This window comes from Melospiza georgiana, chromosome 10, assembly GCF_028018845.1.
Source record: "Melospiza georgiana isolate bMelGeo1 chromosome 10, bMelGeo1.pri, whole genome shotgun sequence".
NCBI classification, from domain to species: domain Eukaryota; kingdom Metazoa; phylum Chordata; class Aves; order Passeriformes; family Passerellidae; genus Melospiza; species Melospiza georgiana.
This window is the reverse complement of record NC_080439.1, coordinates 9,830,660-9,853,511: the sequence shown is the minus strand read 5'-3', so window position 1 is coordinate 9,853,511 and position 22,852 is coordinate 9,830,660. Positions and strand designations below refer to the sequence as shown.

The following is a 22,852-nucleotide window of genomic DNA, read 5'->3' as shown; positions in this document are numbered from 1 at the left end:
GCCTGCCTGCCTGCCTGGATGTGGGGAACGCTGCAGGCACGGGAAGGCGTGACCTGCATGGAAAATGCCAGACAGCTCCAGACGCACACACACACATAGGCGCACACACGCTCGCAAATCTCCGGACAGAGATAAGGCGGACAGCGGAGCGCCGGGAAGGAGGCAGAGCCGTCCCCCGCAAGGATCGAGCCGTCGATCCTCCGCACCAAAGCCGCCGGGAAACTCCCCCAGCAGCGAAATGAGGTGAGTACCCCGCACGGGCTGAGCCCGGGCACGGCCGGGCAGGGGGGTGTCCTGCTCAGGAGGGATTCTCCAGGATCGGTTCCAGTTCCTCTGTCCTGAGCGAACAGGGCAGTGCTCACGGCCCGGCTTCGTGCCGCAGCCCGGCTTGCACGCCGGCATCGCGGCAAAGCCAAAGGGATATCCCGGTACAGCCAGAGCGGCATCCCGGCACAGCCAAAGGGATAACCCGGCACTGCCAGAAGGACATCCTGGCACAGCCAAAGGGACATCCCGGTACAACCAGAGGGACATCCCGGCACAGCCAAAGGGACATCCCGGTTCAACCAGAGGGACATCCCGGCACAGCCAAAGGGACATCCCGGCACAGCCACAGGGACATCCCGGCATGGGCACCGCTCTGCCACGGCCGAGGCACAGCGAGGTGGGACCTGCTGAGTGGGCTTCAGGTTTCTGTGCACACCACGGTCATTTATCACTTTCACATGAGGTTAAGACTTTCCAGTCGTGAGGATGAAGTTTGATGCTGTTTTGCCTCCCCTGCTTCAGAGGAAGCAGAACTGCTCAAGAAAACAGCCTGTTGAAATGGAGGAGGTGATGCCCACTACACCAGCTCAGCATCCAGCCCCGTGCATGTACTCTGAGCAGAGGAATAACAGTTTTTCCCTTCACACATTTTTGTGGTTTCAGAACAGCTGTCAGAAAAGGGCATGTTCAACCTCACTCCGCTTGAAAGAAAAATCAATCCAAATTTCTCAGCTCCCATTTACTTTTCTTTGTAAAGAAGAGCTGAGAAAAGTGATGGCACTGCACAAATGAACCCCAGAAATTTGCTGCCCTGGTTTTGAAAGAACACAGACAGGTTAAAAATAATCCACTAATGCAGCTTCAATTTCCTCACCAGCATACCTAAATCAAGCCCTGATTTTGAAACCAGGTGTACATGTAAGTAGTTCCAATGTCTGTTGTATACACCTACAAACCTTTGCCAGGCCTTAGTGCCTATTTTAGAAATTTTAATGTTTAATGGCTCTTATTTCCTGCATGTTTCTTTTCCTTTGTATGCTCCAACTATGTGTAAAGAGCCTGAGGTCTTTCTTCTTTCTGGGTCCTATGCAATAGCACAGGCTTTTGTGTTCACACCTCCAGCATGGGTGGTGTTCTCTCCTTGTGCAGAGGAATGCTCAGCTCATGCTCCCTCTCATGACAAATGAAGCTCAAGGCTGGTGTGAAGTCAGCTGGACCACCACAGATTCACCTGTTCTCTCTGCCCTCCTCTGGGATAAATAAATTGGGAACAAGTTGGGACAAAGTCTTCAGACTGAGATTTTTTTAAAAGATGACAAAACATCTTTATTAATCTCAGCCTCAGAGAAGAGAAGAGAAGAGAAGAGAAGAGAAGAGAAGAGAAGAGAAGAGAAGAGAAGAGAAGAGAAGAGAAGAGAAGAGAGAAGAGTGTAACATGCATGGTCACAAAGCTGAGGCCTGGTTCCATCTTTGCCCAGCTGCAAAGATGTGTGCTATTTACTGAGAGTTAATGATCCCAATTTGGCAGGATGAGGCTCAGCAGCAATAATGATAATAATAATAATAATGATACTTAGCAGTTATTGCCAGGATGCTTTCACTAAATCGATTTAGAGAACATCATTATTTTATTAAGCATGCTTATGTTCATTCTTCCATTAAATGAAGATTTGCCCACCAGAGCTCCATTAGTTAAGGGATGTGTTGCCAATGGCTCCTGCTCCAGCAGCACAGGAAACACCGAGCTCCTGATGGCACTTCAGGCTGGCTGGGAGCTGTGGAGCTGCCTTTGCATCACTTGCAGCACCTGTGGCACCCACTTTCCAAAGGGGCTTTCCCCTCATGGGAGCCACATGCAGATCCCACCTGCTCCTCCCAGGGGTTGCTCATGGTGCCATGGTGCTGCACCTCCTCTTGCACGATCCACTTGGGAACAGAGATGAGCCTTGCGCAGCCACTGTCACTGCCAGAGTTTCATTTCATCCCCTCATGTGTGTTCCAGGTACCCCCTGGCCTGGCCCCTCTGTGCCTTGCTGCTCTGTGTGGCAGATGCTGTGGAGCTGACAGACATGTTTGGGGAGATCCAGTCTCCCAACTTCCCCGACTCCTATCCCAGCGACTCGGAAATGACCTGGAACATCTCTGTGCCTGATGGGTTTAAAATCAAGCTGTACTTCATGCATTTTGACTTGGAGTCATCCTACCTCTGTGAATACGACTATGTGAAGGTGAGCCGTGACAGGTGGTGGGATGGACAGCAGGGTTGCTTGGCCAGCTGAGAAAGGGTAGTGCTGGAAAAGCTGGGAACAGGACAGTTTTCCCCATTTTATTGGGGTCAGGAGTTTTTAGTCCAGTGGACCACAGGGAGAGCACAGGTAAGCTGGCAGCATCCACTGGACCAACAGGGAGTGGGACACCAGAGTCAGAGCTTACCCAGAGACAAACAAATTTCTGAAAGTATTTGGGCATCTAATTCTTACTGCACCCAATGGGATTTTCACACCTCTGGGCTGATAAAACACCTGTGGCTAAGCAACAGTTTGTGCCACTCTGATGCCAGCCAGGAGATGCCCTGAGCTGGGCACACTTGTCAGGCCATGGCTGTGGATGCGTCTTGCAGCCAGCCTGGATCCCTGGCCACACCTTGCAGGCTCTCAGGACACCCTGTCCATCCCCACAGGAAGCAAAAGGGAGAGGTTAGACCTGAGCTTGAGAATGCTATGGAGGTTTCCAGGGAGCTCTCATGGCCAAAACCTCCAAATATTTCAGTCTGCTTCTCTGCTGGGTGGTAACCCACCCAAAACTGGGGTGGCCACACACTGCAGTGCCCCAGAGCAACCATGTCTGTACACCACAGGTTTCTCCAAGCAGGGCTTTCCTTCACATCCAGGATAAGGGTGGCTCTCCAGATCTCTGAAGATGTTCAAGTGTGGAGCTTCTGGCAGATGAAGCAGTAGCAAGCAGGTGCTTTCTAGGTTGCCTGGCTGAACACACCTTACATCATCACCAGGACAAGCTCCACCCTGCTCCTTCACACAGAGGCAGGTGGAGCTTGCTCCCAGGTCTGGAACCACAGAACTTGACCCTGGTGCTATTTTCCAGATAATTGAAATTATTGTTTTATTCCTCCCCTAAGAAAACAAAGCAAACATTTGTGTATTTTTCCCTCTAGGGTCTATTGCTCCCTGCTTTAATTTCCCCTTTGTGCTGGCACTCACCCTGCTACTAACAGCTCTCATTGAGGTTTGATTAGCTCTTTCTGCTTCTCCTGGATCTTCTCCAAGCACAAGGGCCCAGGGACATATATAGAGATATATTGCTTTAAAACCCCAGTAAGCTCAAGGAACAGATTTCTTGGAAACTTTCCCCATTCCAATCTTTACCCCTCCTCCTGCCCTTCACCCCCTGCTCTTTTTTCCTTTTTCATAAGGCTCCCTGTTATTTGGCCATGGTGCCAACTTGGCACCACAGCTCTCCCTGCTGCTGGATTTCCATAAGAAGGAGGTATTTTTCACAGGGATTTAGATCTCAGCTGTATAAATTTGCTCGGGGCTATAACTCAGCTTGCGGAGCCTCCACCACAGAATTACATTTGGAAAGTGATGAAAATGGATGGATTCCAGGAGATCCAGAGGTTACTCTGCTGGGTAAGGGTGCACTCTTGATGCTGCTAAACCACTGGCTTAGGAAACATTAAGGAGAGCAGTGAATGAGTCCGTGGCTGTTTTCCTCCTTGGGTTTGTGTGTCCAGCTCTGTCTCCACCAGTGCAAGCTATAAAACCAGCATCAATTACCCCTCTCTTTGACAGAGGCCACAGTGCATGGCTATAGAACATAACTATAGGCCTAGCACATGCAGGTGCTTCTCTGTAATATTCTGCTGGTGACGGTGAGGAAGCTCAGAAACACAGGCAGAGCTCTATGTTCCATGGTGCTCAATGGATTCCCCCTCTATGAACTTGTACCATTGCTTTCTGAGCTCATGGGTAACTGTGATCTCTGCAGCACCACATGCCAGAGAGTTGGACAGGTTAAATACATGGTTATGTGTCTCTGTGTGTATGAAGAAACACCTTCTTGTTTGTTCAGGGTCTTCCTCATCTTGACTGCTGTAAGAAGGAGTTTAAAAGGGGCTGAGCAGGTGGGGACTCAATTCAGGACAGGCAGAAAGCTCCTGTGTCCTGCTTCCCTCACCCCCTGGCTGCCCACACACCCAAGCTCTTAAGTGGTGTAGAAGCTCATCCCAAGTGGCAAGCTCAGGGTGATGTGAGCTGTAAACCCTCACAGACCTCTGCCTTCGGGGTGGTCTGCAGGAGGGAACAGTTTCCAGAGCTCTGAAACAATGGCTAATTAAAACAATAGCTGTTTATTTATATATATGCACATGCACGCGTGCCCCTGTGTGTATATGTAAAAAATGAACGTGGCTCCTGAAGAAATGCTCACAGCATGGGAGGCTTGTTTGTGCAAATGGGCATGGCAGAGAAGGGGAGTTGCACTTCAGTAAGGAAGTGAGCCAGGAGGAATGGGAGGAACAGCAATCCCCAAAATACCCACCAGGAGAAGCCCCCCATGCAGGCAGAAAACTCCAGTTTGCTGGAGAGCCAAGCTCTGGGGCTCAGCACACTGGATACAGCCTCTCACCTTTGGGTGGCTGCTGTCAGCCCCCTGCCAGGTGCATGTGGACAGGGATGGAGCAGCCACCCACCCTCTTCCTGCTCCTTCCCTTTGCTGTGCTGCTCAGCAGGCTCTGCCCAGCTCCTCACCGTCCACAGCCAGCCAGTCTGGGGGTTCCTCATTTGCAGAGGGTTTCACCATGGTTGGCAAGCCTGCAGCCCTGGCCCAGGGCACCCAAAAATCCACAGCTCTGACTATAAAATCAGGATAAATGACTTGAACAGTGTCACTGAGGAGCACAGTGACAGGGAGATGGGCATCCTGGTTTCTAGAGGGCCATCATGAGTAAATCCCCAAGCTTATTATAGAGATCTGAGCCTGGGGAGCTGTCAGTGGGGTTTTGCACATTGCTCAGTCAAGCCCTGGAATGAAATCAGCCCCCAAGAGCTTGGCAGCCAGCTCCTTGCTTGGAATGAATATGGGGGGACACCCCATCAGTGACTGATGAGGCACTGGTGGGGCACATGCAGGACCAGGGAACAGGCTTGGTTTTTCATTCAGGGCAGTGCACACCCAGCCTGGGGCTGCAACAAGGATGCACAGGGCCCATGTACACCTTCCTCTATTCAAACCAGGGAGAAAAAGCACAAATCAAGGTTTGGCATGAATTGAGGGTTCAGGAGGAGAGCATCCTCTTTTGGTCCTGTCAGCCAGCCCTAGCTGGGGCTCATTCATTCCCTGGGAGTGTGGGGTCCCAAAAGGAGCACTGTGAACCCCAGGAGGCAGCTGGGAGAGCCCAGGGCTTTGCTGCTTGTCCCTCCTATCCTGATAGGAAAGTGCCACCTCTCTGCAGAGTCCATTCCCCTGTGCCACTGGGGACAGTGCAGGGGGAGGAGGGAGAACAGGCATGGGAGCAAGTCATCCTCTCTTGCAGGACCCCAGCCTCCTGCCTGGGTCTCTTTTCACCCCCAGCCCCTCCAGGGAACAAACCTTGCCCGTACATAGGGCACGTGGGTGCAGCTGCCGTGCAGGAAGGGACAGTCTCTGGAGCCAAGCCAAATCCACAGCCCAGGAAACCAGCTATCCTCCTTCATCACCCATAGCAGGGCTGCCACCTATGCTCCCATGGAAATTCAGGGCAATTTCATGTTTGCAGCTTATGAAAGGACCCTAGATGTATCCTGGGGAGAAGATCTCCAGCAGACTTAGATGGAGGCTTTTGCAGGGGCTGTCCCTGCTTCATTCCCAGCAGTCAGCAGCAGCAGCATTGTGGAAAAAGCCCCGTTGTTGCTCTGGGTGTTGCCTTCTTGCCACACTCTGCAGGGCTGCTCTGCGGGGGCCGCTGCGCGCCCTGCCCTGGCTCTGAGCATCTCCTCCCCATGTCATGTTCCCAGTGTCTTCAGCCCAGCACTGCGATTTCTCTGCCTAATGAGCCATTTATATATATTACAAGTGGTATGTTTGGCCTTCATCAGTCCAATTAGTGCATTCCTGGAGGGCTGCAGAGGGGGGCGGGTGGCGGCTGTGTTTCTCTATTGCCTGCTCCTCTCGGGCAGCAGACACCAAACTGCCTGGCCAAATTCCCCTCGGTGTTTCTGGCATTTTATTAACCCCCTGGCTGCAGGAGGCACCTCCAGAGCATCAGTGCTCCCAGGCATCCCCAACAGCCCATGCCCTGGGATAGCATTTTTTCCTGCCAGCCAGGGCATCCCAGCTCCTTTGCCCAAGGGAGGAATCACTGTGGGGGCAGAGAGGGGCCCCACAGCTTGGGACACCCATTAGCCACAGCACCAGCAAAACGCAGAGGGATAGATCCACAACCAGAGAGGAACTCCAATCTGTCTCCATCCAGAAGGGCAGAGGTCTTAATGAGGGACTGAGGATACAAGAAAAAACAGGGAAGACAGCAGGAGGCATTGGCACGGGTAAATTTAATGCACAAGGGTGTTGCTATATTTTATTTTTCAAAGGAAGATTCTTTCAGCGTATTTTTATAGGGAATTTCTCTGTGGCAATTGATATTTCCCTCAGGGACACATCTTCTCTAGTGAAAACGTCGACATCGTGACCCGAGAGGGAGAAACTCCAAACAAACAACCAGGATTTAATTACCAGCCTGCTCGCTGGATGTAAATGATCTACAAAAGTAAAGTATACAGTCCCCAGCAGAAGCAGCAAATATTAACCAGGGATGATGACCTCTGTGTTTAGTTTACTGCTGCAGGGCTGCCTCTGCTCCCTGTGGCTTGGGGCATGGGACCCGTCTCAGATAAGGTCTGTGATGCCTCCAGTGAGGAGAGCACAGCTCTCCCGGGGCCCATCCTGCTGCTCCAAGGCTGGATCCAGGGATCCAGGGATGCTTGGGGCTGGCCCCATGGCTGCAGCATCCTAGAGCAGAGGCACAGGGCATTGGGAAGGTTTTCCTGCACTTTGGGAATGCTGCACTGCAGGTCCTGCACTCCCTGGGGCTGAAGGCAAGGAATGGGAGCTCACGCGGTGGCTCTGAACTCTGACAGGGGTGACAGCCACCAGCCCCGCACAGAGCAGCTGGCTGGAAATTCCTCCTTCCCACAGATTTCCTTAAGAAAAAGCATTTTCTGTGGAAGAGGCTGTGTTCCACGTGCTGGCACTGCCCACTCTGTGCATCAGGGCTGAAATGCCTTTTTCCTTCGCTGCTGATGATGGCACTCCTGTTTTTCAGTCTGAAACACTTCTTCATTTCAAAACAATCTTTCAGATTTAAAAGCAATTCTAAAGCACCACAGTATATTTCAAAGGGATTGAAACCAGATGGAGCCCAAATTACTTGTTTTCTTTTTTTGCCCCAGAACGCTGTTACACAAAAAAAAAAAATTCAATTGGGTTTTTGTCCCCAAAGCAGGGTGCGTGTGTTTTTCTCGAAATTCCCAAAATTTATCATCGGAAAGTGTCTCTCTTTTCTGGCCAGCTCCAGCTTGTATGAGAGGATGGAAAATATCTGGAGGCAATGTCAAGGCATGCTGAGTTGCCATTTCCATGTTGGCTTTCCCTGGTGTGAACGAGTTTCCTCTTGTTTGTTCAGCTCTGGGAAATTTCCCTTTCAGCCCAGACCCTCCCCAGCAGGCACATCCTGGGGGTCTCTTGGTGGCAGGGACGGAGTCAGAGAAGGGTCTCTTCTTGCTGAGGCCAAGCAAGCCAGGGACAGCATTCCAGCACCTCCGGGACCCCATGGGCCCCCAGCAGATGACTGATTTCCCCAGGCATGTGCTGGGGGGCTGCAGACTTCATCACAGCCTCAATAGCGGTGGCTTGGCTCGAGCAGTGGTGGCTGCCTGGTGGTGCTCATCACATTCCTCTGCCGAGGCTTATTCATATTCAAATCCCCGGGGGAAAGCAGGCAGGGTGCTGGGAACTGCCTGGGAGAGGTTGTGCTTGAGACAGGGGCTGGGGATGGGATGTGTAGGAGAAGGAGGTGGACCAATGCTGGAGAAAACAGCAGGGAAAAAGGAAAGGAGAGGGTTTCCATGGAAAACTGAAGGGTTTTCTGCAGGGATTACAGTGCTTTAAGGCACAGATAAGGCTCTGTTTTAAAGGGATGCACACAGAGACTACTGAATGTGCTGGTATGACAACAGGGCACCCTGGCTCATCACTCCCCTTCCTCAGCCCTCTGGGTGCACGGTCAGAGTCCCAGCAGTGCCTGGAGCCACAGCTCTGGAGCCAGACAGAGAGCCTGGGTAGGAGGGACAGGACCAAGCTTGTCCAAGGCAGCCCAAGGGACAGAAATTACAGCTGCTGCTTTGAGTTGATGCAAAACCAATAGGCAGGGACTGCTCTAGGCCCCTCTCACAGATGGAGCAGTGTTTGAGCCATGGGAAGAGGTGAGGGGAAGCATCTCAGGTGCCACCAGCTCTGAGTGGGAATGACACAGCCCAGGGCTGATTTTCACATCCCTTCTTCTGCACTGCCACCCCATGATCTCATCCCATCTCCCAAATGAGCTCCCACCCTGCATCCTCCCCTTACATCCCCCAGCTCCTCACTACATCCTGGATGCCAAAGGCTCTTGGCATCTGCCTCAGAGGCCCCTCCAGGCAGAACAGGCAGACTGAGTCCCTGTGCTCTATGGCGACACTGGTGAGTCCTGGCAGGGGGCAGCCTGGGCGAGCACAGGCAGAGGTGTGAGCTCCCGGGTAGGGAGGATGATTCCAATCGCAGCCTGATCTCCCCAGGGAACACACAGCAGGCTCTCCAGGCTCACCCCTTCTTTCTGCCAACAGATTGAAACTGAGGACCAGGAGCTGGCAACCTTCTGTGGCAGGGAGACAACGGACACAGAGCAGGCTCCAGGACAGCAAGTGATCCTGTCCCCAGGGCCCTACATGGGGCTCACTTTCAGGTCTGACTTCTCCAACGAGGAACGCTTCACTGGCTTCGATGCCCATTACACCGCTGTGGGTAAGAGCATTGGAGCTGCAGGGCCAGATTGCCCTAGGACAGGGAACCAGATTTGCAGGAACCACATCTCAGGTCAGCCTTGGGTTCCTGGGTTAGAGAAGAACTCGTGTGCAGCCCTTGGGCCATGTGGGACTCGCTGGGTGCTCATGTGACCCACCACATGGGATAACACAAGATTTCTCGGTGTTGTGACAAATGTCCCCACAAAGAGTGACATGTGGAGACCTTCAGGGTGACCTCCCTTCCTTGTTAACTCCATTCTAGATGTGGATGAGTGCCAGGAGAAGAGCGATGAGGAGCTGGCTTGTGACCATTACTGCCACAACTACATTGGCGGGTACTACTGCTCCTGCAGGTTTGGCTACATCCTGCACTCCGACAACAGGACCTGTAAAGGTACCACAGGCACAGCCCACACCCAGGCATGGGCACACAGAGGGTTCCTGAGTAGGCATCACACCTTCCAAGCACCTTTTTTGGCTGTTAGCAGGGATGAGCAGCCTATTCCCCTACAAACCAGTAGTGTGGGACTCCTTCTCCCAGGGGCTATGCTCCTCAGCTAAGCTCTATAGATCTCCTCAAGTCAGAAAAATGAAAAGCTTTAGTCCCTGCTCTGAATCTGCATCATGTAGATTAGCTGGGACTAGCTCTCAGCCCAGGGCTTCTGTGCCATGGGCATATTTGGAAGTTGGCTGTGTGAGATTCTCCTTGCATGGACACATATTTGGGATCCATGTACCCATATTCGGAATTCATGATCCACCTAACAGACCCCACTCCACTGGGAGGATTCCTGGGTTGGTCAGAGCTGGGTCATGGCTGTCAGGGCCCTGATGGAGCCATGGCTGTGTTTCAGTGGAGTGCAGTGACAACCTCTACACCCAGAGGAGCGGGGTGATCACCAGTGCCGACTTCCCCAGCCCCTACCCCAAGAGCTCAGACTGCCTGTACCGCATCGAGCTGGAGGAGGGCTTCTTCATCACCCTCAACTTTGAGGACAGCTTTGATGTGGAAGACCACCCCGAGGTGACCTGTCCATATGACCACATCAAGGTGAGCTAGGCTCTGCACTCTCCTCCTCTCACACTCACGTTTTGTGTGCCCAGTGCTCTGGTGATGGGATCAGAATCGCCCCAGTCTAAACAGGGGTGATAGAATCAACTGGAGCCTTGTGCTCTATTCACCCCATGTCTCTTACCACATCTGCTTGTGACCCCCCCCAACCAACAGTGACCCTCTTTCTGTTCACATTCTCCCAACACATGGTGCTTAAGCCCCACTCCAGCCCCACCCATTGGCCTCAGGGATCAGAGAGCCCCCTCAAATCCCTCCGTCATCTTTCCCTCGGCAGATCCAAGCAGGCCAAAAGGAGTTTGGACCTTTCTGTGGAGAAAAGTCCCCAGGACGCATTGAAACCCAAACCAACAGCGTGCAGATCCGCTTCCACAGTGACAACTCTGGAGACAACAGGGGCTGGAAGCTGTCATACACAGCAGTTGGTAACTCCTGCTGCTTTCCTGTTTGCTGGGCTTGGGAATGGGAAGGGCTTTATAAAGGTGGACAGCATGAATTTGGTAGTCTGTGATCCTGTCTCCAGAAAGGATCTGTTCCAAAAATCACAATAGGAGAGGCTTAAAGTAACATGGAGCCCTCCCTCCAAATGATTCTTTTTTTCCCTACAACAACTGGGCTCTGAAACAAGACCATATTGCAGAGCAGAGCAATTTTGGGCAGGATAATGGCACAAGCTACTGTTATTAGCTCCCAGATTTGTAATGCTCAAAGACAGAGAATTACAGACTGAAGGAAAGACATGGAGCCTCCATGCCTGGCTGTGCCATGCCAGTGTAGACTAAGGGTAAAAGCAGGGCAGAGATGCTCAAATTCTGCTACATGGGCTGGGTGGAAGAGCTGGGACTTTACATTTGCTCTATTTATTCCCCTGTTTAGCCTCATTTGCTTTCTATTCAAAGGAAACCCGTGCCCACTGGTGCAACCACCAATCAATGGGAAAATTGAGCCTTCTCAAGCCAAGTACACCTTCAAAGACCAGGTTGTCATCAGCTGCAACACTGGATACAAAGTGCTGAAGGTATGGGTTGTCAACATGGAGATGGGAATACAGGTAGGAAGAAGAGGATACTTCCTCTCAGAGCCACTGCATCTCTGGGAGAGTGAACACAATCACACATCATCCTCATCCCCTTCCCAGGGGCAAGGAAAACACCTCCTCTGAGAGCCAACACCTTTCCTTTCCAAAGATGCAGAGGGAAAGAGGAGATAGCACTTCCCTGAGCCATCCTCTCAGCATCCCTCCAGAGGCAGCAACCTCACAGAATGTCAGGCCTGGGTCCCCTGCCAGAGAAAAAAATCAGCAGAAACTCTGAGGCAGCTGCCAGGGCTCTGCCTGCCCCCCACCTCAGTGGGCACTGTCTCAGCAGGCCTGCAGAGGCCAGTCTCCACTGACTGGGAGGTCCTCAGGGACTTGGGGACAGCATTAGTGAGTCAGGAGGGCAGGACTTTGTCAGGCTCTCTCTGGGAAGCAGCTGAGAACCACAGAGAGCATGGCTGACTCATGGCGTGGCTGTCTTCCCTCCAAGCCAGTAGCCCACTTTGACTTCCAACATGGACCTGGGTATTTCTCTGATCTCCTCCCAGTCCCATCCTTCGTGCAGAGCTGCCTCCTTACCCATCCCATCATTCACAACAGCAATAAGTGACTCCAGTTCTTTGGCTTTCAGTGTGCCACAGAGTTGCTGGCAGCAAGAAAACACCTCAAGTTTTTCATTACAATTTTATTGCAATTTTTAGCTAAAAAAGTCCTCTTCCAGGGCATGCTAGCTATAACCTGACTAAATCACCAAGAAATTCCCTTTTTATTGAGAGATTTATTTCTTTGCTTTGAACATTGATAGAATGTGGTTTGTTTTTTGTTTTGTTGGTACCTTCTGCACAGGATAACGTGGAAAGCGACTCCTTCCAGATCGAGTGTCTGAAGGATGGCACGTGGAGTAACAAGATCCCTATCTGCAAAAGTAAGGACACCCTTTCCCTACCCTGCCAACATCCTTTTCCTGCTAAAATCATTTCATGCTAATGGGAGCTGCCCTGCCAGAGTGGAGTTCCTTACTCAGAGACACAAACCCAGCCAGAGAGGCTACGTAACCCTGCAAAGCTCTTTTGGCTTGTTCTTGGATAACATAACGGGGCTCAGGCCAAATGCCACAAGCAGGAGATTGGTGCTTTCATTCAGATTACTCATAGAGCTTGATTTGTGAGCCACTTTGCTGTCTCCCTGTCAAAGAAAGAGCAAGCCTGGCTCTTCAGAACTGGCTCTGTCAGGTAAGCCTGGGACAATGTGGGATAATCTAGTTCCTGGTCCAAATTTCCTTCCAAATGGAGGCTATTAGAATGCAGGGCATTAGAGAGGTCCCTGGTATGAACCTAAACTGAGCACTGCTCAGGTAAGTGAGAGAGGAGGGAAAAACGTCCAAATATTTACAAACCTTTAAATGGGAGAAAATGAGAGAAGAAAAGAAATGTCATTTGAAAGGACAGGTGATAATTTGAATAATCTCCTCTTTCATCTAATCCAGCTCTTCCCTCAGCTCAGGTGTGAGATATGTATCTGATCACACCTTTTCCTTTTCTCCCAAACCTCTCAGAGCTCAGGGAGGCTCTCACTGCTGCTCAGTGCTGTAAGGCTGGTCCAGAGGAGAAAAGCAGCAAACATGGTCAGACATTGTCCCAGGTCCTTCCAGGAGAGGCAGGGGGATATGTTTTGGGATCCAGGTTCTTCTCATCTGGGCAGACGCTTTCAATAATTGTGCATCTTACCTTGGAACAAAGAATATTTCTGGAGTTCTAATTCATGTTTTCTCAGGCCAAATGGAAACTGGGAGCCTCTCAGACTTGCTAAATAGATTAATAACTGAGAGGGCTCCTTAAAAGCTGTGGGGTCAGTGATGTCTCTGCCCTACTGAGGAACTCCTCACTCCTACACTCGCACTACCACAAATTCCCATTGATTTCATCTGGCTTGAACAGTGATCGGAGAAAATTTTGCATTGTCTAAAACTTAGAACAAAATCTAGGTAAATATTTTTAGCACCAAAAATTACTAATTTTTTGAGAAAATGGAAATTATTACCTGCATTGTTCCAGCTGGGCTGGAACTAATCCCTTCTTGTGTAATATGACTCATTACACTAAATTTCTAAGACATCTTTGGAAAGCCAAGAAGCCCCTAAATGGGCAATTTAGGCCTCTAGGCTACAGACTTCCACCTCCCTGGGATGTCTGTGCGAGGCAGGGCACAAACAATGCAGAAAATAGAAAACTTCTCAGCAAAGTGGATAAAATCCCGCTCCATAGCCTGCAGAGGCTAAACAGAAACCAGTGACAGCTTCTCCCAGCCATCACCCGCAGGCTGCCCTGGCTGAGCAGAGTGAGGGGGTCCCCAGCAGGGCCGTGGCTCCGCTGGCATCCACAGCACCCTGGCACAGCTCGCTGGGAGCTCATTAACGATTTCTGGTGTTTTGGGGGCTGGGTTTCCTGCATGTCTCTCTCCGCTCATCTACTAATTGGGCTTTCTCTCTCTGCTCTCCTCCTTCCCCTGTGCTTTCGGTGCAGCTGCAGATAGAGCCGACAACCAGACAGAGGGAAGAGCCGGCTCGGAGCGAGTGGCTGCGTGAGGCTGGCGCCGGCCATGCCGCCCCGACAGGCAGCCTGCCTCGATGCCCCTCTGGTCTGTCCCGTACCCAGGGCAGGTTCCCTTTCCACTGGCCTGGCTGCCAAATCCATCTCTGTGGCTTGTCTAACCGGCATGGCACTCTTAACCCTCGCGCCTGGTGCTTTCTTAACTCCGTCTCGAGAAGGGTGAAGGAAAGGGACGCCGAGCCCCCCTTTGCCACTGACACACTGCCCCAGGGAAGGGGGCCCACCTGCCCCAGCACCACTGCCTGGGCACCCCGTGCTGCTGCTGCTGGCTCCCAGCATTTCTGCATCCCTCCCTCTGCGCTCGGACTCCTGGGCCGCCCTGGCTCCCCCTCCAAGGCAGCTGTGCAAGGACTGTGGCACGGCCGCCCGGTTGCTGGGTTGGTGGGTTGGATTCAGTCTCCCACTGTCCTTCCTCACTGGCCCAGTGTTGCAAATAAGAAACACTCCTTCCCCTCCTCTCTCCAAGAGTCCTGGTGCCTTTCAGACCCTCTGGACAAGAAGGCCTGGAGGATGGGTTGGTATCACCAGCCCTGTCCTGCAGGCACCAAGACAGGGGGATGGATGTTCCTTCACTTCCCCTTTGCTCCCCGTGGCTGGCCTGGCAGAGGTGAGGACAGCCTGGCCTCAGGCTGACTGCCCAAGGAGCTCAAGGAGGCCAGACCTGGTATCTGGCCCCATTCACATCCCCAGGAACCATGGGCACGCACACTGTTCTCCCTGAGGCATTGGAGGCTCCTCTAAGAGGGTGCAGGGATGTGGACGAGAGGGAGAGGAGGAGGAGATGTGTGTTGGGGACATCAGTCCACTTCTGGTCCTACAAAGACAGAGATGCTAAATGGCCCCTTTCCTGAGGAAAAACTCTAGAAAGGCTCACAGAAGGAATGCCCTCCCCTCACGCTTTCAGCAGGACCTGGGACACTGGTGCAGCAACACCTCTCTGCAAGAGCCCATTCTCCAGGGATCAGGCCTGCCCAGGTCTGAGGGACACACAGGGATGAGATGGGCTGTGCAGGCCTGTGAATGCTGCCCTGCAGCCATAAACAGTCCCAGAGCAGAGATGGTCAGGGTGGTCCCCTGACATTCATTCCCTCTTTCCTGCAAGAAAACCCAGAGTCTTCACCCAGCCTGCCTGCACCTACACACTCATCCCATCACTTGCTGTCTCTACAGACAGTGAAGGGGACCCTGGGGAATGGTGAGCTGCAGTATTTTGCCATAAATCAGGCTTTTTTCACCCAAGGAATTAGGCAATCTTGAGCAGCGGTCCATATCCCTGGTTCCAGGGACTGTGTCCAGTGAATTCTCTCTTTGTTAGCCTGGATCAGTTAAGAGTACTCTCCTCGTTCCCTTCACATCCTAGAGCACAGGGGAACCAACAGACATCACATCATCCCTGACCCACAGGACCTGCTTACTGCAAAGTCACTGTTTCCCTACTCAGCCCCTCATCCTAAACACAGCAGAACCCAGCTGCACAGCGCTGCATTTCCTGGCAGTATCAGACCCTGGTTCCTGCCCTCCCCTGGGGCAGCTCACCCAGGATGGGGAGGGGAAGGCTGCACAGCATCACCTGAATGTGCTGTGAGCTGCCCACGTGGGAGGGAGGCTCAGCTCCAAGGAGGTGACTCCTGGACTTGGCAGATGAACCCTCCCACAGCCTGGGGCCCTCCCTGGAGTGTTTGGCACTAACCTAATACAGGGGACAAGCCATGGGGAGAGGGCAGAGCACTCTGGGAGGTCATGGTGAGAAAGGGAACCATGGACAAGCCATGGGGAAGGGCAAAATTCTTCTCCCTCAATCCCACCCTGAGTCAACACCAGGGGCTGGTAAAGCAGAGCCAACCCTGCTGATGTCTTGGGGGATGGAGGAGTTTGGTCTCACCCACATGTACTGGCCTCTCCCTTGCCTGCAGACCAGCCAAGCCACACTGTCCATGTCCTTCATCTCCTGCTGTCACAGGACAGCCAGGACCCAGGGCTGTTCACCTGATCTATAAATGCTCATCAGCTCTTGGTGAGCAAAACCAGAGCAGGAAGGACAGGGCTGTGCTCTCAGCAAAGCCTTGTACATAGAGGAGCACCCCTGATGCACAGCTAGTGAATCACTGCCTGCCTCTCCCTGCACACTTCAGCAGTGCAAAGACACACTCTGGGACCATCTCACCTGCCAGGACAGGCTTCTTCCCCTCCCAGTGGGGCAGCAGAGAGATCCTGACCCCTCATGAAGGGGCTCCTGGGCCTGGGGTCTCCACCAGTGTGAGTGTTGGTCACACAGCCTATGGGTGGGACAGGCTGCTGGTGTTCCTGGTGCCACTCGTGTGCTCTGTCTGTGCAGGGTGGCCATGGCAGGGTTTCACAGGGCCAGCCTGCCCTGCCAGGCCAGAGCCCCCTGCAGTGCCACAGAGAAAAGGGACACAGCACCATACAGGCCCTTGGTCTGCCCCCCAAGAGCACCATCCCAGGCCAGAGCCCAGCACTACCTGCCTGCTGGCTGGCTGGCTGAACACCCCAAACCACAGCACAGGATCCAACCCCCCCTTCTGTGTTGGCTTTCAGTTGCTGACTGCAAGGCGCCGCCGGAGCTGGAGCATGGCTTTGTCACCTTCTCCACCAGGAACAACCTGACCACCTACCAGGCATCCATCCAGTACCACTGCCAGCACCCCTACTACCACATGGCCCCCAACAGCACCGGTGAGCAGTGGGGCCAGGCCACGTCCCCACGGCACAGCCAGGGTGGGCACGTGGGATGCAAGAGGGGGAGCTGGGATGGCAGCTCCAGGGTGTTCTGCAAACAGCAGGCTGTGGATGTAGCCTGCACATACCAAGCCCTGTGTCTGCCCTGCCTGGACTGTCAGACTGGACAAATGAGGTAGGATGGAGCTGGCCCTGCTGGCTGCTTTGCCTGGGTGTTTCACAGCCTCAGCAGAGCGGTGAGAGTGTCTGTTTTGCATTCTGCCTTCTTGCCCTGCCATCTGCTCCCTGCAGACTACAAAATTTTCTGTGTGTCTGTGAAAGGAGCTGCTGCTAGAGAGAGTACTAGGTTGAGCAGCCTCTGGAAGGACTCTGCAAGGCTTCTCCTTCCAGCACCCAAGTGTTCAGCACAGAACAAGCTGAACAGATAGTAGTGGGATCATATCAGACTGAGTTTTTCCTGCCATCCCCCTTGGTACGCAACCAAGAAAAACCACAAGTTGGTTTATCATTATCACAATTCTGTGTACCCTCCAGACCCAGTTCTGGACAGTAGAAAGGGTGCATACACAGCCCAGCCCTTCTCCCTTCTCCTCCCTCAGCAACCAAAGCCAAAAGAATTCTTCACATTCTTGTCTTCCTGCTTTTATCTCCCTGCATATGGTCCCAGCATCACATATGAATTATCAGAATGGGCATTGGCAGCATTTTTGTGTGGAGGCAGCTGCCAGCAGAGGCTGAGGCCATAGCACAGCCCTCCAGACAGCTCCAGGCAATGAAACTGAGGATGGAGACATGTCCCTGCATGGGGGCAGGGCTACCATGGCCAAGGGCATTAAAAGGGAGGTCACTTCCTGCTCTGAAAAAGGGTTCAAAGGGCCCTGACAGCCGGGCAAGGTCTCCTCACTGGAAAGGACAATCCCTCATGCCAGGACCAGAGCCCAGCTAACACTTTGCTCTCTTGCAGCCACCTACATGTGCGATGCGCTGGGGCAGTGGAGGAGTGAGGAGCTGGGGACCAAGCTGCCATCCTGCAGACCAGGTACTGTGCTGGGGTGGCTTCACACAGCCAGGGGTGCAGAGCAGGGACACAGGGAGGGCATGCTGCCATGCAAGAACCCTGCTCCTGGTGACAGTGCCAGCTGGACATACCCAAGTGCCACAGTGCATGGCCAGCAGGATGGTGGGGACAGAGGCTTCCTGCTACCCCAGCAGGCCCAGGGGGTCAGGGTGCAGTGGTGGCACTGGGGTCACAGCCATCCCAGCTGTCAGGGCTCCCCAAGCTCCCCACTCCAGCAGCCCCGTGGCCATGCTCAGCTGCCAGCATCCCTGGAGATGGTTTTAGCCAAGAGCAGAGCATTACCTGGCTGCCAGCTCCTGTTGGCAGTGTGTACACATCCAGTAGCAATTATCACCTCTTCAAGCCTTCCAGAAAAAAACAAACTGCTTTACAGGGAAGGAAGTGTCCCAAGTCTTTGAGCAGTGGCAGAAATGTTTGCAGCCAGCAAGTTTCCAGGCCAGGCACCTGATTGGGATTAAACAAAAGTCTCTGGGAGTTTGTGGCCATGGCCAAGCATGGGGCCAGACTGGCTAGCACGTCAGGGGCCTGGAGGCAGTTTGGGTGTGGGCTGCAGTGGGATGTGCAGGGATGGCTCTCCAGAGAGGTGCAGGCATCCATGCCATGCATCAGCTGCAGCTGCAACCAGCTTGGGTTCAGACACTGGCCCAACCCCATGGAGGGTATCTGCTCTCCAGCCATGCTGAGACACTGCAAGGCTAGAGAAAGGACTCCTCAGATTTCCTGCATCCCACAAAACTCCAAGACTAGGGCTGTGGCTGCTCTTGTTGTGGCAGCTGCTCTCTGCATCTCTGCTTGATGTTTCAGCCTGAACTAATTTGAGCTGGGAGCATACGGGGACAGCTTTGGGGCCATAGCCGCTTTCATGGGCCATTTCCAGGCCTTGTGATTAGTGACAGGAGTCAGAGAGACTTCAGGAAAATGGAAAATCCCAGAGAGAGGGTCACACTCTCCTGAGATCCGCATCTGCCGGCAGCAGCTGGCCAGCTGCTCTTCAGATCTTCCCGTGTCTCACGCACCTCCCCATCAATAGGAACCTCTCTTCTAGGAACCTCTGCTCCATGCCTGCCTCTGCCATTAGTGGGAGCATTTGCCGCCTGGTCAGCATTTTTGATATGTAATTTAATAAATATTTGGCTGGATGCACTTCCTCTAAAAGCATCTCCCTGGGACAGCCATCGGCTTCGGTGCAGCAGAGCAGCTGGGCTGGGACACAGGAATTCTTTTCCTGAGCATGTTTTTTATTCCTTTCAGCACTGGGAAAGGCAGGGGTGGGGAGCACATGCAGAGACACATTCACCATGTTCCCTCCCTGCTAGAGTTACATTTTTCCAAGATACAGACCCCAGCCTCAACAAATCCGCAGTAGCAGCTTCCAGTGCTCCTGCCCTGGTCCCAAGACTGATTCTCACCCTGACCCCACCACCCTGAGGGGTCAGAGCCTCTGGTTGTGGGGCTTTGCATCCTCACAGCACAGGTGGCATTGAGGCAGAGTCCCAGCACTTTCCATGGAGGATCTGGGGTTTTTTTGCAGACTGAGAGGAATGAGACCTGCACCTGAGTTGCTGTGATTCAGGACTCTTTCAGATGTAGGACATGCCCAAATAGGCTCCCACAACCTCCCAGTGATATTAGCATTGCCAAGCCACCTGAGTCCTGTTCCACAGTGCTGCCACAGGCAGGAATCAGCCCTACCACCAACAGCCATATCCCAAGGCTTAAATTCCCTAGGGACAGGATTGTCCCTCCCTACCCTGTCCAACCTTTCAGAGCCACCTTCAACATCCTGATTCCCTCACCTTCCTAACACCATGCCTAGATAAAGCTTCTGGGAGCAAAGCAGGCACCATGTCAGGGTTCTTCAGGCATTAATTCTGGTCTGTTGAAGAGCTGAGCAGAGAGCTTCTGGTTTGGCTGCCAGAATTGTGGCTGATAAGACGCAGGAGTAAAGCCCATGGTGCTAGGCAACATCCCATGGCTGAGCCTTCTCCAGCCACAGCAGCTCCAGGAGGGCAAATGCCATGGCTGTGAGAGCACAGACCTCATGACAGGTCTCAGTGAGGGGTGAGACTGGGTTGATGTCAAGCTCCAGTCCTCCCACCATCATTCCCCTGGGTCTCTTGGCACACTGAGCAGGAGCCAAGCAAGTGCCTGAAAGGTCTGTGAAGGGCTGGTTGAGCTCACAGGTCACGGTGAGGCTGTAAGATTACTCATTTGGCCTTTCTGCATCTGAAGTGATGTGGATCTAGCCAAATCCCTCAAGAAACTGAAAATGGAAGGAAAAACAAAACCAAAAAGGACAAAAGAGAGTGTTTGGTTTGGAGATAACCAGCCACACGGCCCCTTTCATTTGTTCCTTAGATAAATAAGCTGGAGGTAACTGTGCTGTCCCTTCTGTCCCCAGTGTGTGGCCGGCCGGCTCGTCCTCTGCCCGGCATCATCAAGCGCATCATTGGCGGGCGGAACGCGGAGCCCGGCTTCTTCCCCTGGCAGGCCCTGATTGTGGTGGAGGACATGTCCCGGGTGCCCAACGACAAATGGTTCGGCAGCGGGGCGCTGCTCTCAGAGTCCTGGGTGCTGACGGCCGCCCACGTGCTGCGGTCCCAGCGGCGGGACAAGACCGTCATCCCCGTCTCCAAGGAGCACGTCACCGTCTACCTGGCCCTTCACGATGTGAGGAACAAGATGGAAGCTGTCAACAGGACGGTGGAGAGGATCATCCTCCACGAGGAGTTTGACATCCAGAACTACAACCACGACATCGCGCTGGTGAAGCTGAAGGAGAAGGTGACCATGGGGAAGTACGTCATGCCTGTCTGCCTGCCCCAGTTTGAGCACGAGCTGGAGGGGCCTCACCCCAACACGCTGGGGCTGGTGGCTGGCTGGGGGATCTCCAACCCCAACATCACAGTGGACGAGATCATCAGCTCAGGCATGAGGACCCTGTCTGACATCCTGCAGTACGTCAAACTGCCCGTGGTGCTGCACGCCGAGTGCAAGACCAGCTACGAGTCGCGCTCGGGCAACTACAGCGTGACCGAGAACATGTTCTGTGCTGGCTACTACGAGGGGGGCAAGGACACTTGTCTGGGGGACAGTGGGGGAGCCTTCGTCATCCAGGACCCGGGAACACGGAGGTGGGTGGCCCAAGGGCTGGTCTCGTGGGGCGGCCCGGAGGAGTGCGGCAGCAAGCAGGTGTACGGTGTGTACACCAAGGTCTCCAACTACGTGGACTGGGTGGAGCAGAAAACAGGCTCCTCAGAGAGATGGACATTTCTGGACCCAGAGCTGGAGAGATGAGTGACTAAGCTGCCTGCTGCCACCGCGGCTCCCTTTCTTCTTGTTGTTATTGTTTAATGTGCTCCAGACTCGGGTCTTTCGCAAGCAATAGCCACGATACTCCACGCATGCCGAGCCCTTGCCAGGTCATTTGTTTCGCTTGGTCCCGCATCCCTTCGCTCGCATTCTTAGGAAATGCTTGCTAGGGAGCTGGAAGGAGGGGGCGAAGGACAAGATCTCAGCTGGTGTCCTCTGCATGTGCTGCCCATCTGCAAACCTCACCCACACTCCAGGGAACTTCCCTCCAAGGCAGGAAAAAGGCACAGCCATTGAGGCAGCGTTTCCCTGACACCAAAGCTTTGTGCTGTGTACAGGCAATTGTCCCCACCCCCAGGGCTCTCTGGCCAGATCTCTCTGTCAGAAGATGCAGCTACAGAGCTTCAGAGCCTATGGACAGTGCAGGAAATCCATGTGGGCAGGCCTGGACCTCACAGGTTTGCAATGCTGGTGCACCCCATTTTCTGTACAAGGAGTAGTGAGAGAGTCCTGGGAGTTTGCCATTATTTTCATAGGCAAATAAACATCTCTTCTTGGTAGCGTCTCAGGTGATATCCACCTGGCCCCAAAGATGTGAGGATGCATCCACATTTAGCCCTAAACTTCAGTCATAGCTGCCAAGACAGCACCAACCCAAATGGGATACCTGTATCCTACCATGTGGGATGAGAGACCCACAGAGAACATGAGGACACAGAGCAGGGTTTGAACTCAGCACCACCCTGACCTCCAGCCACAAAAATTTCTACAATCTTCTATCACCTGAAGCCCTCTCCAGTCCCACCCTGAGATTAGCTCTGTGGTTTCCAGCCACAGCAGACCTCCCAAGGAAAGTTTTCCATTACAAGACAGCTTCACATCAGCTGTATCTAAGCAATACTTATTTTCAGCAGAATCGTTTCATATAAAACACCCTTTCTTGTCTTTCATCTCTTTCTCAGGGGCTGGTTAGTCCTGCATGACAGTTTATTCATTCTTGCAAGAACCCAGTCCCTTTTCACTGCTTTTGAGGCCACTGATTTAGCTGATTTACAGGTTACCATTGGTGTTCAGTGTTTGTTCATGGCTCCTGTGGCCTACTGCAGGTGTCTGAGTCCTTCTAGACTGACTCAAATCCACCTACCACACCAGGAGTATTCATATCTCCCCAGCTCCCCTCCATAGCCCATGCAGACAAGTCCCAAAAAGGAACAATGTCAGGTGAGCTGTCCTTCCTTCAGCAGGACTTTCTCCTTCATTTGCCAACATAGCTGTAAGCAACATGCAAAAACTGCTTGCTGTGCTCTCTGCGTGCCTGTAGCCTCCTTCAGGCCTCTCTTTCTCCTCCTCCTTTGGTTTTTCCATGAAAGGAAGAAGCCAACAGTGGATGAGCCACTCTGACATTTTGCTATCACCCAAAAAGCCATTTGTAGAACTTGTAGAGGAGCAGAAGGCCTAAGGAAGGTTGAACTTGCAGATACACTATGAACTGTACTCTTGGCTATGTCATGTAATTGCAAGGTATTTTTTAATATATATGTATTTCTTTTTTTATATATATTACATTCTGTAAAATACCTGATGTCAGATAAGGATGGTTCTCTTAGACTTCCTCCTGAGAACAAAATAAAACTTTTGTATGTATTGAGTTTGTGCCCTGTGGCTTTTATTCCAAGAGGAACATGGTTAAGGCTGGTTGCTGATATCTGCCATGCACGCCTGCAC

The 22,852-nt window shown here is 52.8% G+C and overlaps 1 protein-coding gene across 2 annotated transcripts; it reads left to right on the top strand.

Annotated features, from left to right (window-relative positions):
• The first annotated feature begins 68 nt into the window (after window positions 1-68).
• On the top strand, window positions 69-21,112 carry MASP1 (MBL associated serine protease 1). Of its 2 annotated transcripts, XM_058031210.1 has the most exons (11): window positions 69-243; window positions 2,270-2,495; window positions 9,144-9,321; window positions 9,586-9,717; window positions 10,178-10,374; window positions 10,673-10,820; window positions 11,295-11,413; window positions 12,278-12,356; window positions 16,597-16,734; window positions 17,702-17,776; window positions 20,217-21,112. In XM_058031210.1, the coding sequence occupies exons 1-11, from the start codon at window positions 239-241 to the stop codon at window positions 21,110-21,112; spliced, it is 2,193 nt and encodes a 730-aa protein (XP_057887193.1). In that variant the 5' UTR covers window positions 69-238. The 2 variants fall into 2 exon arrangements, with proteins under 2 accessions (XP_057887193.1, XP_057887195.1); XM_058031212.1 differs by lacking the exons at window positions 16,597-16,734; window positions 17,702-17,776; window positions 20,217-21,112 and adding an exon at window positions 13,954-14,159 and having other exon boundaries at window positions 168-243.
• The last annotated feature ends 1,740 nt before the right edge of the window (window positions 21,113-22,852 follow it).